Here is a 14,549-nt window from a genome sequence, read left to right as displayed (position 1 = left end):
TTTATAAGTTGAAATAAAACTATCCTAAGCTGGGAACTTGCCCACACTTGGCGAGTGTGCTTTTTATAGTTCACTTCACTTCTACGTTTGATTAGCAAGTAACCAATTAAAGTTAGTAAAAGTTACATTATTTCTCTTGGACTTTTTATATAATTATTACTAACTCGACAGGATGAGCCCAGGCAGCAATCAATATCATGAGACTCTCATCCACTTCATAAAACATATTAACATATTATGTAAAAGAGAAATTAGTCTAAATCAGGAGAGGGTTTTTCACAAACTATATTCTTTAGCATATTTCAATTGGGACACACCTGATAAGTAAAACTTTCTTCAATTGGCTAACTGAGTCACTCACCTGTTCTCTTCTCAGCATCTCTGATTGCAATATCTTCTAGTACGACCTGTTCGGAGCGGCCCTTTTGGTTGGCTGCATACATGACTAGTTGTACCGTAGTTGAAGGTGTACCCCCACGCATCAAGGAGCCTACCTCTAGCCGGAACACAGGAGTATCTGTGGAGGATGTGTTGAGGCAAGATACAGATGTAGCTGTGTCCACGGCTTCCAAGTAAAATGTCTGCGTCAATCCTCCGTCATATCCTGCCATACACTCTACCTGCAGAGGAAGTAGCAATCACATATCTATTCACTATTAGTTTATGTGATTGTGTCTCTAGTGATTAGTGCACACCGGCACAAGAAAACTTCGAAGGAGGTAAACACAAAGCTGCATGGCAGCTAACAGTATTGTTCATCAATTTACGCTCGAGCAAGCCACACACCGACTGTTAGTTAGTAAAACCCTTCTACGATGTCCGAGTGTCAGCGCGTGGACGTTGACACCCCAAAGCGTAGCGTTAGGCGGGGCGCTATGCGCCAGCGGATAAAACCGGAAGTGACGAAGCGGGTTACAATAATCGTGAATAGGTCACACTTGAATACATGCAAATATATATAGAGAGTAGAGCAGAGGTAGGAATGAGTAACACTTACCCTTGCGGCCGGAAGTGAAGCTCCTGAAGCGCAGTGCTAGAGGTATAAGGGCGAATGCCAGGACAGCGGATATGGTAGAGGTATAGCGTCTCTAAGCAAAGCGGAAATAGTACATGTATATGCGTCTAGAAGGAAAGCGGAAATAGTAACTGTATATACTAGTCTGATGGTTAAGCGTAGCGTGGAGGAAGAGAGAAATCTCAGGAAAGGCGTAAGGAGAGAACGAACCTTGCACCGGAAGCGGGTCCACGGAGTGGCCCGCGAAGAGTAGAATTATTGGGGTGATGTCCCTGGATGTCAATCGAGTGATGGTACGTGTATACCACCCAGGCGGAAGCGAAGCGTAGCAGCGTAGAGAAGCGGTAAGAAGCACAGTAAAACCAGCAGGCTCAAAGGCACATACAGCAGACCAAGCACCGTACAGGACGCTGGTCAGTAGTGGACTCCCTCAATAGATAAGGAGGTGACCCTATGGTCTAAGAGAAGGTAGAGGGGGTAGTTGGGTAGCGTGAGAATGGCATAGAATAACATAGAAACTAAGGTAAAATATATACAAAGCTTCAGAGAATAAGAATAAGGTTTTAAATATACACGAAAAGCTGAAAGTCCAACCAGCGGAGGCGAACGTCAGTACGCGCGCGGGCGATGGGCTGACCAGCGCGAAGTCATAGCCAGCCGAACTGGCCGAACGTCCCCGATCGCGACCGAACACCGAGAGTTTTATTTGAACTAACATCAAAAAAATTATTACTGACGTAACAGAAAACAATGGTTTAGATTTATGTCTTCCAGCAGAATATCGCTCTTATATAAAGAAAGAGTGGAGAAATAGTAAGAGAGAGATTGTTGCAGAGGCCCCTTGGAGGGCTGTTCTTGCAGTTGTAATTTAAATTGAACAGAGTGGTGGAAGTAGGCTAATATCAGTAATATGTATTGGTAGGATGCCCGGCAGTAGTTATTTGTATTCATTTATTTTACGCATATGTATTTGTCACCTTGTACTTGTGCACAAAAAATCTGTAATTGAAAATATACCGTTCTGATCCCCAAAAGTTTATGTTGTGTAAAAAAATCTTTTTATTTGGAATTCCAATCCAGATGAATATTGCTAAAACCCACATTGTGGTCGGTGATATTAAGTCCTGCATTTGTAGTTTAAGCAGTTTTTTCATTGCTTTTTTCTTGGCCAGTTTTTTCAGCAATTCATGAAAAAGCAAGATGTTGGAATTCAATTAATCCTGGATCTATTTTTTTTTTAGGGAAAATAATGACTAATGAGTAAAAATTTGTAAAGTACACGGTTTTAAATTGCCCACCTGGATCAAAATTTATGGCTAGTCACTCATCAAGACATACATGAATATATATTTAGTAGTAAACAGTGTTAAGTAGTACCTCGAGCCAGTCTCCAGTGGTGTTCACAGTCGATCTCAGAGTACAATTATGCAATGGTGAAGGTTTCGCTGAAACAGAAATTGGCTTAAGTATGATTTTTATTTAATTTATAAGTTAATACAATTTGTTGACAATTATTGTGTTTTTGTTAGTTAATACACAGTAGTATCCAGTGATGGCTATAGAGGAACACCTTACATCTAGCTTCACTGAGAAAGAGAGGGAAATTGCACTAACACCTCGATTTCTATGGCCCTGAATACAACTCCGGTTCTTGCATTGTTTTACGGTCGAAGCGGTTTTCCCAAAAGTATAGTTTTTTTTTTTTAACTTTAAGCCAACGTTTTGACAAATACGATGTCTTTATCAAGCCCAAAAACAGTATAAAATCATAGAACTGGAGTGAATCACTCAAACACCTCCTCCGACTTCAATTTTCAAGGTTTTCTTTAAACTACGAATTTTTGATTAAAGATGCTAGGCTTGAATAGTATTTAAGACATTTTGTGGAAGTATGTTGTCACAGAACCACTCCTTAAAATCAATTTGGATGAAAATAATTTCAAACACAACTGACGGGTCTTTATCTGAAAAGAAAGTATGCAAAAAACAGTTCTTCCAGTGAGTCCGTAATAACGAACGTGCAAACTCTTGTGAAGGACTAGGGGATATAATTTTCTGGAGTCGGAAAAGGCCTGTGCTTATATTTTTAGAGGCAATTGAAAAGCGAGGGATCTGGTTTTTGAGAAACAGTGAATACAAAATTTGAGCATGAAGATATTGAGTTGAGAAACTTGATCTCTTTCACTGACAGAAAAACGGAAGTCTCTCAGGAGCTGGTGTGTGGATTGAAGGTAAGGATGTGGGGGTTAGGCTACCGTAGGGGCGCTGGTGCAGTTTTTCAGACAGAAGTCATGGCGATCCTAGAGAGTTGCTTGCTGGCGGCTACTCGAGAACACCAGGTTAGTAAAGTAAGAATTTTCTAAGATAGGCTGCTTGGAAGGCCCTGGAAAAATCAAAGAGTTCATCAAAGATGGTGAAGGAATGTGGAAGAAGACTCAATGAACTAGGTCAAAAGAAAGTAGTGAGCCACTTCCACTACGACAGACTAGCAGGCGAAGGTAGGATTTTTCAACTCTTCGAAGACGCAGAACCATTGAGAGAGTGGGTATTACCAATCAGAGAGTGGGAATAACAAGAAATGGTCATAACATGGCACCAATTTAACTCTTTGGCCAAATCGAAGAGATTTATAAAGAAACTTTAGCCTAAAGATTTTTTCGAGATCATCAAATAGAGTAGGAAAGACCTGAGGAACATTGTAGCGCTGATTACTGGATTTGCATCATTGGCTCGCTACTTGATGAATATGAAAGTCAACAGATGGAATAAAAAATGCATTGAGTCAGTGGTGCATTACTGCGAGGAATTTTAAAGTGGACATTGAGGGTATTCAAAGTGGAGGTAATACAGAGGGAAAAGTTCATAAACCTGTCTCGAACGAACTTAACGGGACTGGTAGGTTTAAGACAAATCAGTGTGAGAGTTAGGATTTATATTGGGCTGGTCAGGTGTCCACTCGTGGCCAATGTCCCAACCTCGAATCTATAGAAATACTCAATACAATGAATGGCCTGGCACATTCTAACATGGGTCAACTTAACAAATATCTTTTGTTTTAGTAAGATACGCTCGACCTCACACTTCCCTTCAATTTAAAGAGACATAAAATTTAAGATGATGACATCGTGCTTCTTTAAAAAATGGTTGTCTGCCATCCGTCCAGCTAAAATTGGTTCTCAATCATGTCAAAATGCCAGAACACAATATTGCTATGAGGCATGAAACTACTGTCACTGACATCCTTTACAGCCAGTCTGTACACCATGCCTAGCGTCCTTTGACTGCCATTTATTTGTTTGCAAACTTCTTTTGCACGGGTAAACTGAATAACGGGAGAGTAAATTTTTTTTTTCTAAATGTTAGGCAGATGAGCAAGGGAGATTCAAGAGCGTTGAAAGAAACATGGACTACAGTCGTCTTTTTCTTTATTTGCACCACAGCTGTGGACAGGTAATAAAACATCCACCACAGGTTATTAAAAATGTATTTTTTATTCTAAATCGGTCATTTTTTCGTGTAAACCATATTATGTGAAATTACTTACAAGCAGGTACCAGCTGAAATGTGCAAGGTTCAGACTGCTTGCCTATACTGTTCGTAGCCCAACAAGCCAGAGTCCCATAGTCCTTCTCTGAGGTTGGAGTGTACACAAATTCACTCACTGTACTGTTTACACTTGTGTATCTGGAACAAATTAAATTTTATACAAAATTCAATATATGATTTGTGCAAGAGATGTGAGAGCACATTCACACAGAATTTTCTAGCCCTTAATATTGTTTAGTTTAACACGAGCAAAAGAAAAAAATTTCTTAAGCTGTTTTTTTATTATTTATTTTATTTTTTTTTGGCGCATCAACAGCTGAGGTTATTAGCGCCCGGAGCTTTTTCCAGTGCACTGCCGGCCTCCGGACAGTATTCTCTCTTTACAGACAACACTATCCATCACCGGACAGTGAGCTGTAAGAAGCTCCTAGGAAGAGAAAATCTAAGGGTCAGCAGCTGGATTCGAACCCGGGACTTCCGCGTGAGACTAAAGCTGGTTAGAATAAAAAATAACCAAAATTGGAGTTCGAGCCCAGGATTTACTGCTTTGGAACCAACTCCCATCGTAACAAGTTCACACTGAACTACACTAAATGGTTACATGCTTCATCTGAAGGTTGAAACTGCATTCTCAATCGGAACAACCCTTAAAACATTAATCAACACGATTGGCATAGTCCTGTTGGTTAAGATTATTAATGGTGGGTTCAGTGATGGACGGTTGTGTTTATTTACCTGTAAGAAGGCACCTGAAAGCTCTCGCCACTGTTGTTGAATTGCCAGGTGAATGTGACGTCAGCAGGGTCTGCAGAGACGAGACAATTCACCTTGACCGCTTCGTGCAACGATGCTCCAACGATCATTGGTTCAGTCAACACACAAAATGGGGAATCTAGAGTAAAAAGAATTTTGTCATTTTTAATGATGAGCATATTGAACATTTCCAGTAGATAGTTTTCTAGAATACTTCAGTATTTAGAAACTGAAAGGATTATTGGGTTTTGAGTTTACATTGTATGCGAAGGTTGACTGGTTGACTGGAAGTCTGTCCTCGGGTATTGGCCGCAATACAATGGTAAGCTCCCGCATTCTGCCGGGTGACTCCTTGCAGCACTAGACTTTTCGTGCTGAACAATACACCGGTCGACATATTCTGGGTAATTAGATCACTCTGTAACATAAAAAGTGCCACAGCTTTTATTACATCTGGTGACTACGTATTTAGAAGTTTGCAGCCACTTTCATTGGTGCCAAAAATTACCGTTTACTATATATTTGGGTAATTTATCACTACTTCGACTGAATTCACTACAAAAATTGACTATGAACGTACCTGAACTAATCCGGCAAAATTCTGCTATGTCGTTTGTTTATTACTGTCTAGGAGTTAATATTTTAATGCTTTAATAGGTTTCAGCCAAAAAAACCTTGAACTGGTTTGGGATGGCGTAAGGGTGACGTGAAGTGCGCAGTAAATTTAGAAATACTTCTTAAAACATAAAGGCTTCGGGTGGAATTCAAAATATTAGAAAGTTGAGTTTAACTGAAAGTCCAAGTCTATGTAAATGCTTCTTTAAGAGGTGTGCCCTTTAGCTGTGGTCTAATCTTTTTCCGCTCGACCTTTCTTTTTTTGCCGAGAAGATTGGTTGAACAGGTCTTGTTTTATAGATCTTTCCAGGAAAATTTTGATGTGCTCAACCTAGTCACACTTCTCTAGTAGAAAGTAATGATTTCGTATTAGCCATTGCCCGCGGGCGCATTTCTACAGAATGCAGCAAAACGTTTAGGGGTCTGAGGTATTCGCAAGGTCCCTTCTTTGATTCAAATTATTAAAAAGTTATTAAAATGTTAATTCTTTTACAATTGTTTTCAACATACTGAGTGTCTTTATTTCATTTTTTTTTTTAAATTTGATTTGCATCTAAGATGGAGTTGCGTCGTAGCCTTCATGAGCCAAAACTCTTTGTTTCAGATCAATGCAAGCATGATTTCCAGATTTGACGAGCCACAATCACGGGGTAGAAAAAATAACTACACAAGCGATAGGCTTGGTAGATAATGTAGTATCTCGCGTGGCCAGTCTGTATGTCACGACATGTCTCATAATCCAATTCAAAGCAATCTCTTTTTTCATTAATAATAATTGTGGCTGATCTCGAAGACAGATTAGTTTATATAATCACAATTGATTTATTTTTATTTTTGTAAAAAAAATGTGATCGGCCTAGACTTCTGATTTTGAACTCCATCTGATACACTCTAAAGACAATAAATATAAGGTATCAGTTTCTCATCACATTGACCCTGATAAGACCAATTTCCAAAAACACTATTTGAATATAAGGAACTCAATAAATTCACCTTCGGAAAGAGAAAAGTAAGAGCGTTTTCATGTACAACTAAATATGGTTTTTTAAAGCACTTGTCACGTTTATTGTAGGAATAATAGTACAATAGGAAAAATAATGTATAGACAGAACTATTTGTATTATTTATGTTGTTATTATTATTATTGTTTCTGTAAATTGGATTATTGATCCGTTTTTTATTTAAAATAAAAAAAATAAACCATCTTTTGTAAAAGTTATGCCAAGAATTCCATACCTGCTGCTATCTTTACAGGCAACTAATTCCGAACATCTAGTTTTCATCTGCTGTACATTTGTAGAAATAGAAATAGAAAAGAAATTTATTATTCTGGGACAATTGTCCCCTAAGAATAAATACAGGAACAAATAGAGGCCTTAACAGTTTGGCCTGTGTTTAAAAGAAAATAAATAAATAAATAAGTATTGACAAAAGGTGAAAATAAAAATAACAGCAGAAATTAAGGAAATAAATTAAAACAATTAGAATTTCGGAGGAAGCTGAATAGAAAGGAGATAACTGAATAGACGGGATTTAAAGATAGAATAGGAGCATGGCGGACAGATGAAGGCAAGGAGTTCCGGAGAGAGGTAGCACGTATTAGGAAGGACTTGTCAAAGGATGAGGTACGGTGAGAGGGAATATAGAGATCAGATGAGCGAGATCTAGTGTTACGGGAATGGATGGAGGATTTAAACTTAAGGAGTTGAAAAATATAGGAAAGCCTTTGAGACTGGATGACTTGTTCGCATTGTTTGTCAGTTAAAAGTAAATCATGAACTGGTAATCAAAGGATGTCATGTCTTGGCTATAGTTGGACCAGAGAGAAGTACAAATTTCTTATATTCTAAGCCGTATGACACGAGTGCGCTGTCTTGTTTTGTCTCTGAGGATAGTTTTATGGGAAGAATTGGAGTTGACTTCCCTCTAAATTGCCATTTTTACCAATAGAGAAAATGGATAACCCACTTCTTCAGGGATCTTATGGTCCCTGCGGGATTTTCAGCCTAACAATACAATATTGACATCTGTAAAACGCTCACAAAATAAACACAGGGTTTGTAGAGGTAAGTTGATATATTTGGATTCAGGAAAACTACAAACTAACTTTTGATCAGCTTTTCCAATCATAAGGACCCATGTCGAAGAATGAATGACTCAATGAAGAGGAATGAATAACTCAGAGGTGACATTGTCAATGTTTAGTGACCGAGGCACGAAGCGCCCCGACGAAGTAAGTAGTCTTTTCTGACTACCAATAATGTCCACTCCACCCATAAATTTGTCGTAGTTATTAATTTACCTTTGGTTGTGGAATCAAAAATTGGCAATTTTTTTGTATACTCCATCTTCAAACTGAAATCATTGACTACATAGAGTCGAAATTTTACGATAGTGTTGCACCTACTGTCATTCTACTTCGAAACAATTATTTTTTATTAAAATAAAAACCGTGAATACGATTTACTTTTAAAACTATGGAACGATTAAATTCTCCGCCATTATCACAAATAATTTGATTGGAAATATAGGGGCACGGAAAGAAATTAGTTTACTTACTGTTATGGTAGCTTGTCCTGATTTCTTCAATTTTTACGCCGGCTTAGAGAATTTATTAATCGAAATCAGTTGACAGATGATACAGTATATATATATATATATATATATAGTTATAATATTAGAGCGTTTACTTATGTTGGAAGCAATAAACAAAGCTAGTTCACTAAGCAAAATAGGTGAAAGCTTCGATACTAACCTAAAAATGATTTGCTTATTTTTTACTGTTAGATTGGCTCAGAATCGGGAGTCATACCTTTTGGAATAACACACCTGCACATTAAACTGATTGATCTCTCCCAGAGTTCTGAGATTCTCTTTTGAAATGAACCAAGCTTTAAAGTCAGGGCAAAATCAAAACTATAATAGTGCACTAACATACTTGTGCACACTTACTGATAAAGCTAAATTAGTTGAACTAAACTAATTAGGTCTCTAAATAATTATAGTTTATTCAGATTCCTGCATAGGAAAATACTGGTACGGTGTAAGATAGAGTTCAATTTTTCGATGTATTATCTATCATTGGTAGTTGTAAGTGTTGGGTTTTGAGGATGGGAACAGTCTCTGGAGAGCCCTAGCTAAAATCCCCTGCGAGGCGATTCCTTATACTTCGCAGTTGGGCCCTCTTTGTTTGGGCTGTAGATAATAACTGTTATTGTGGTGAGACTGGAAGAATGTGTCCCTTGTGGCACGTTAGTACACCGTCTAGGCTTCCTGTGTTCTGTCTGCACGTATTGCTTCAGCAGTGGGGAATATCTCTTTGTAAAACATTACGCGCGCGCACACTCATAACCTTCAGCCCAAAGCCCTCTAAACTTACTATATGTCTATAGTCCAATGTTGCTAAAGAATTCTGGAGCATTCTTCGTTCTGCCGAAGGGACCTGTCAGCTGCCGCTCCCCTAAGAATCACTCCTAAAAATCGATAGTTGCTGAAAAATAAGGTTGAAATAATTTTGATTGGTTTATATTTAAGTACTCTGTCTTTAAACTCGAAATATAAATGTTTATTCCTGAAAAATCGATCTAACTCAGTTGTTGCCCTAAGTCTGATTTTTTGGATACCTGATTGTACACCTCAACAATAAAATTTAAATTGTCTAAAATTGTACGTCTTTGGTTGTGATTACCACGCACGGCATATTGATTAGTTTGTGTATTTCTGGTAGGTACGAAAATCGAAAATCTGCAAGATCGCAATATTTATGTGTATTAGATTCGAACAGGGATTCCTTGTTTCCTGTGCAGCCAAAAGGTGCTAATTTTACGAATCTGTATGTTTATCTTAAACTTTAGGAAAGACATTTATTAACTGAAGACAGCGGTGAATAAAAAATGAAAGTAGGATCCGTGGCCGCTAGCCTAACAAACTTGTAAATAAATTTTCTGGCGTTAGGCTCCCAATGAGCATAATCTAAAATACTAGAAATATGGCAAGGTTCACTCACATTGTGATACCACGAGATTTTATGCTGGACTGGATTTGCTCGCACGTTACACTCGAAGTAAACGTCATCGCCTTCCTTTATCTGGTGTGGCTTCAGCGATGTGCCCAGCTGGAGTGACACTAGTGGCGAATCTGCAACAGAATTTAAAACACTTTTATAGTGCACAGGTGCACTTTAATAGCAGTAAATCTGTTCTAAGAAGCAAAGCTTTGAATGAAACATCCGCTAAAGTTTGATTCTAGGAAATCTAGAAGGGTCACCAGCTTCGTTTACAAAATAAATGGGTTCTAGAAGAGCAGACATTTTAAATTTAACATGCTATTAATTTAAATATATCTATATTTGTATACTTATTATGTATATAAAATTATGTTACTTTAAATTTATGTAAATCTCAAAACAAACTAATTAAACATACATAGCAGTAGTGCACAAAAGAGGGATTTAAAATTCTTCTCACAATTTGGTGTAATAATGGTCCCATTATTTAGCAATGGCAAAAAAAAAACAAAAAAAAAACGGTTTTTTGGATGCATCTAAAATTATTATTGGGCTACATAGGATATTCGAATTGTTTAAATATTTAGTATTAAAAGAATAAGCATTTATTTTTTCCTTTCTTTAAGGATAGAGTATGTATAAAGGATGATAAGGTAATGGAGGAAGAAAAATTTAAAGATAATGAAAATGAAAAATCTGATATTGATGACTCTTTGTCAGAAGATTTTCTTGAAATTCCAATAAGACAAGTAGAATATGGAATTATTGATGAATATGGAGAGAATGGTACATATCTGCCCGCCGGGATGCTAACTACTTTCTTCCACCAGTTTTGATATCATCATTCAACACAATTATTCTGTCGAATTAGAATTTCATCCTTCATTTAATAAATAAAAGAGTAAATTTATGTGAAGATGCTTTGTAATTTTAGATTAATATACTTATATATATATATATATATATATATATATTCTAACTATTAAGGAAAAGGTTTTCCCTTGAAATCTCAGAATTTACCCCATAAATGATACCCACAAGTGAGTTTTGAAATCGTTTTCACGTCAAAAAGGATGGCTAGTTATCGGAGACTTAGTAAACGGCAAAAAGTACGTTGAACATTCAGAAGACATTATGCTCTCTTTTCTTAAAAAACGATCAGAACGTAGTTGTGCTTACAGACAACGTTGAGGAGGAAGCTGTCTTGTAGCGGTGCCAGAGGTATGCTTGGATTAAGTGCTTGGCATTTTAGCAGATATCCGTTGTCTTCAGGAGCTGGCATAAAGACTAAGGTACTACTGACGACTGTTTCGTTCGACCATGGTTTTGCCTGTAAAAAACAATATATTTCAGAAAACAACATTAAGAACTCAATTCAACTGAGTTTTAAGTGAATAATGGATTTCAACATGGAGATCACGGAGTCAAATCCAGCTGCTGGCTCTTAGATTTTCTCTTTCTAGGAGCTTCTTACAGCTCACGGTCCGGTTATGGTCAGTGTTGTCTGCAACGAGGGAACACTGTCCGGAAGCGGGCAGTGCACTAAAAAAAGCTCCAGGTGCCAATAAACTGATGGTGACGCGCCTTAAATTGACGCTACACAAAAAAAAAATCCAGAACTCAAAATCTTGAATTTTGAAAAATCGTTTTACGCCTCCGTTTTAAAAATAGTTTAAATTACTTGTAGTTATTGGAAAACCTCGAAATATTTTTATAACTTAGTCTTATTAGTAACTGAAAATATTGTAACCCTGTTGCATTTTTAGCGACTTTTGTTTTCAAAAGAAAATCCATTTTTAATAGACGTTGCTTGAGGAAGAGAGACGCCACTTTTTTTAGCATAAGCTCTAGCGATCGCCATCAAAGCAGGCAGTACTAATTTAAGATTCAATTAGGTGGTAGATTTGAACGAAGTGACTTTGGGTCTTCGGAGGTTTGCATGTGGTTCTTCTTAATATTATACAGATGAACAACCTGTACTTACTTTGGGCACGTTACAGGCATACATGCAGCTCCCTTTGATATAGTTAGTTCTCTGAACATTTCTCGTATTTCGTAGGTGATATATCTACATGTAACTACCTGGGCTCTTTAGAAGAGTGCTTGGAGGCAAGATATCTGTGCACTGCTTTGCTTTGGAGTCTATTGACATGTTTGGAATCCAATTAATACCAGAGATAGAACTGTAACTTGTACGGACAGGGGTATCTAGAGGATTTTTTATTTTTCTTTAATATTACGAGTAGTAGTAGATCTTGCATTGTTTTCACTCTTTGTACTAACGCAATTGTAAAATAGTGTAAAGGCCTTTTCCACTTCTAAATTAATACTTCTCTCTGAGTGTTGCCATTAAAATATTTTATACAAGGTCCTGGTTAGACCTGTACTGACTTATGTAGCTTCTTGTTGGAGTGCAACATGCGAGACTAACTTAGAGATTGCAAAGGGTGCAAAACAAGTTCTTTAAGGTTTGCCATTGATTCTCCCGAGATATAACCTATTACAAGCGTGCAATATGTGAGAGACTTATTGAAGGTGATTTGTATTTCAAAATGCCACACTTGGTGTAAATCCACCAATTAGTAATTAGAGCTAATTATGAAGTAAATGGGCCCGAAAATAATAGACGAAATAAACATTTATTTTGTTCACCAATATAATTTGATACAATTAGAGCTGGGTTTTTGTATTTGTTCCCATCAGTAAAACTAAACCTCAAGAGAAATGCAATAAAGAGCCAACTGGAAGCGGAATAGAGGATATAAGCTGGTACACTTTCATGCAGTATTATGCACATATGTAACTTTGACGTTAAATTAATTTTATTATTATTTCTTGGTTCTCTCTTGGCACAGAAATGGTTGCATTCTGCCGAGAGTCCCCCCTCCAAACGCCGTTTAGACTACAAGTGATAGGCCTTTATATGGGTACATTAGTTTACTTTCTGCTTATTACTGAATAATTAGCATTTATATGTGTACAAAATTTACACAGTATCTGCAGTGGAACTTTTATCAGAAAAATACTGAAACTATGTTTGCAAGCAACGAATTTAGCAAAGTCGCATTCTGGTAGAAAGGATTTCGACCCGAACCGGATGATACGCAGTGTAGTACCTACACAAGTTCTGGAGTCCTGTCTCCAGCTTTTTGAACATTCGTTCACACGCACAAACACCGATGAATGATCAGAACATTAAAGTATTCATAAATTGGAAAACCGGATCATTAGTTCTTACATTGCCACGCCTAAATCGGCGATTTTCCTTGACCCATGTCAATTCGGCTTGTGGTCGAGATCCTTTCGCAAAGCAAGTCAACGAGTATTCTTGGTCTGCAATCAGCGATGTAGGCTTTTCTAAGATTTCCACGCTCTCTGGCCGCACTAGAAAATTTAAGAAAACATTCATTAAAACGTGTTCTTGCTTACCTAATTCCACGATACTTAGCGCTGTGATACAAAGTGTGATGACAGTCTATTAGAGAGTTCAGCCCTGCTCCATCAATGTTCCTCAAACTAGTTGAGTTTATTAGTGGAGTTTGAGCTCATGCTGCTCTGGGCTGCAGCAGATATGTAACGGAATTGAGACTACCTTCACAGTCTGAGACATACCGTTGAAGTGGGTAAATTTAAATGATAGAGGTTTGGTTACAGAATCATTGACCCTGCGAGGCAGCTTGCACAAGTGAGCTACAGTTTGCCTCTGTGTGGGTTGTAGCACTAAATCTTTGGGTCGTCCAACACCCCTTGATATTACTCAAACTCACGGTTCATTTCTAGACGGACTGTGCGTTCCGTTGGCGGAATAAGGTTAGTGTTGGTTGCCTCACATCGGTAGGATGTGTTCAGATGTGCTCGCCTCAATCGAGTAACTTTAAGCTTATTGGTCACTACACTGGAACCTTCGGTGTCTACGAATCCGTCAACCAACTTGTCGTTGACAAACCAACTCACCATCGGCCTGGGCTCACCTGGAAATATTTTGTTTTTAGATACGTACCTGCGAACAGTTATTAGCATTACACATACTGGAGTCTACGATTACCTCAAATACTGAAACCTACCTCCTCGCACCTCGCAGATCAACACCAACTCGGAGTCTTCGGTGAGTGGCCCAACCATGTCCAGTAATTCTCGGCCAGCGTTGTCGTATATCAATAGTTGATGTGGGGGCACTAAAACAACACAGAAATTTTTATAAATCGCACTCTCTTGCTGTATTGATTACCACTCCAACGGAAAGGTATAGTTAACTATGGCAAGAAAGTGGTTATCGGCTAGAGCTGTGTGCACAGGGTAGTACTCCATGGCCTAATTATAGTCTAATTTTTACTCTTCGTAAGACAATGGCATTGTAATAGGCTGATGTTAAATATTGAATTTTCACAGAAAATAAACGATTTGACGAATCATTTTCTGTACGTACGAAAATTTGTAATTTTCTGAATTGGTGCGTATGTATACAACCCATATACAACTGCATAGCGGACAGTTTTAATATTTATCACCGTAACTCAAGAAAGAAATATAAGAAAAATAAATAGTATAAGTTTTTAATAGCATTTCATTAAAAACCTGTGCATAATAGTTAAGTACCTTAATTACAATCAATCT

The 14,549-nt window shown here is 37.7% G+C and overlaps 1 protein-coding gene across 7 annotated transcripts in view; it reads right to left on the bottom strand.

Moving 5' to 3' along the window:
* The window catches only part of LOC141459131 (nephrin-like), a 360,600-nt gene that overhangs the window by 5,462 nt on the left and 340,589 nt on the right, over positions 1-14,549 (bottom strand). For all 7 annotated transcript variants that reach the window (XM_074137772.1, XM_074137774.1, XM_074137773.1 and 4 more), the window contains 10 exons: positions 14,000-14,110; positions 13,703-13,906; positions 13,174-13,319; positions 11,115-11,265; positions 9,936-10,066; positions 5,573-5,732; positions 5,297-5,453; positions 4,560-4,699; positions 2,393-2,460; positions 362-620 (listed from right to left, as the gene is read on the bottom strand). In XM_074137772.1, coding sequence (XP_073993873.1) covers positions 362-620; positions 2,393-2,460; positions 4,560-4,699; positions 5,297-5,453; positions 5,573-5,732; positions 9,936-10,066; positions 11,115-11,265; positions 13,174-13,319; positions 13,703-13,906; positions 14,000-14,110 — 1,527 coding nt within the window. The remainder of the gene's footprint in view (positions 1-361; positions 621-2,392; positions 2,461-4,559; positions 4,700-5,296; positions 5,454-5,572; positions 5,733-9,935; positions 10,067-11,114; positions 11,266-13,173; positions 13,320-13,702; positions 13,907-13,999; positions 14,111-14,549) is intronic.

The sequence above is a fragment of the Rhodnius prolixus genome, unplaced genomic scaffold (assembly GCF_049639745.1).
Source record: "Rhodnius prolixus isolate KJV_2025 unplaced genomic scaffold, Rpr scaffold_11, whole genome shotgun sequence".
Lineage (NCBI taxonomy): Eukaryota > Metazoa > Arthropoda > Insecta > Hemiptera > Reduviidae > Rhodnius > Rhodnius prolixus.
Note: the sequence above shows the minus strand (reverse complement) of the source record. Positions and strands in the feature narration are given on the sequence as shown.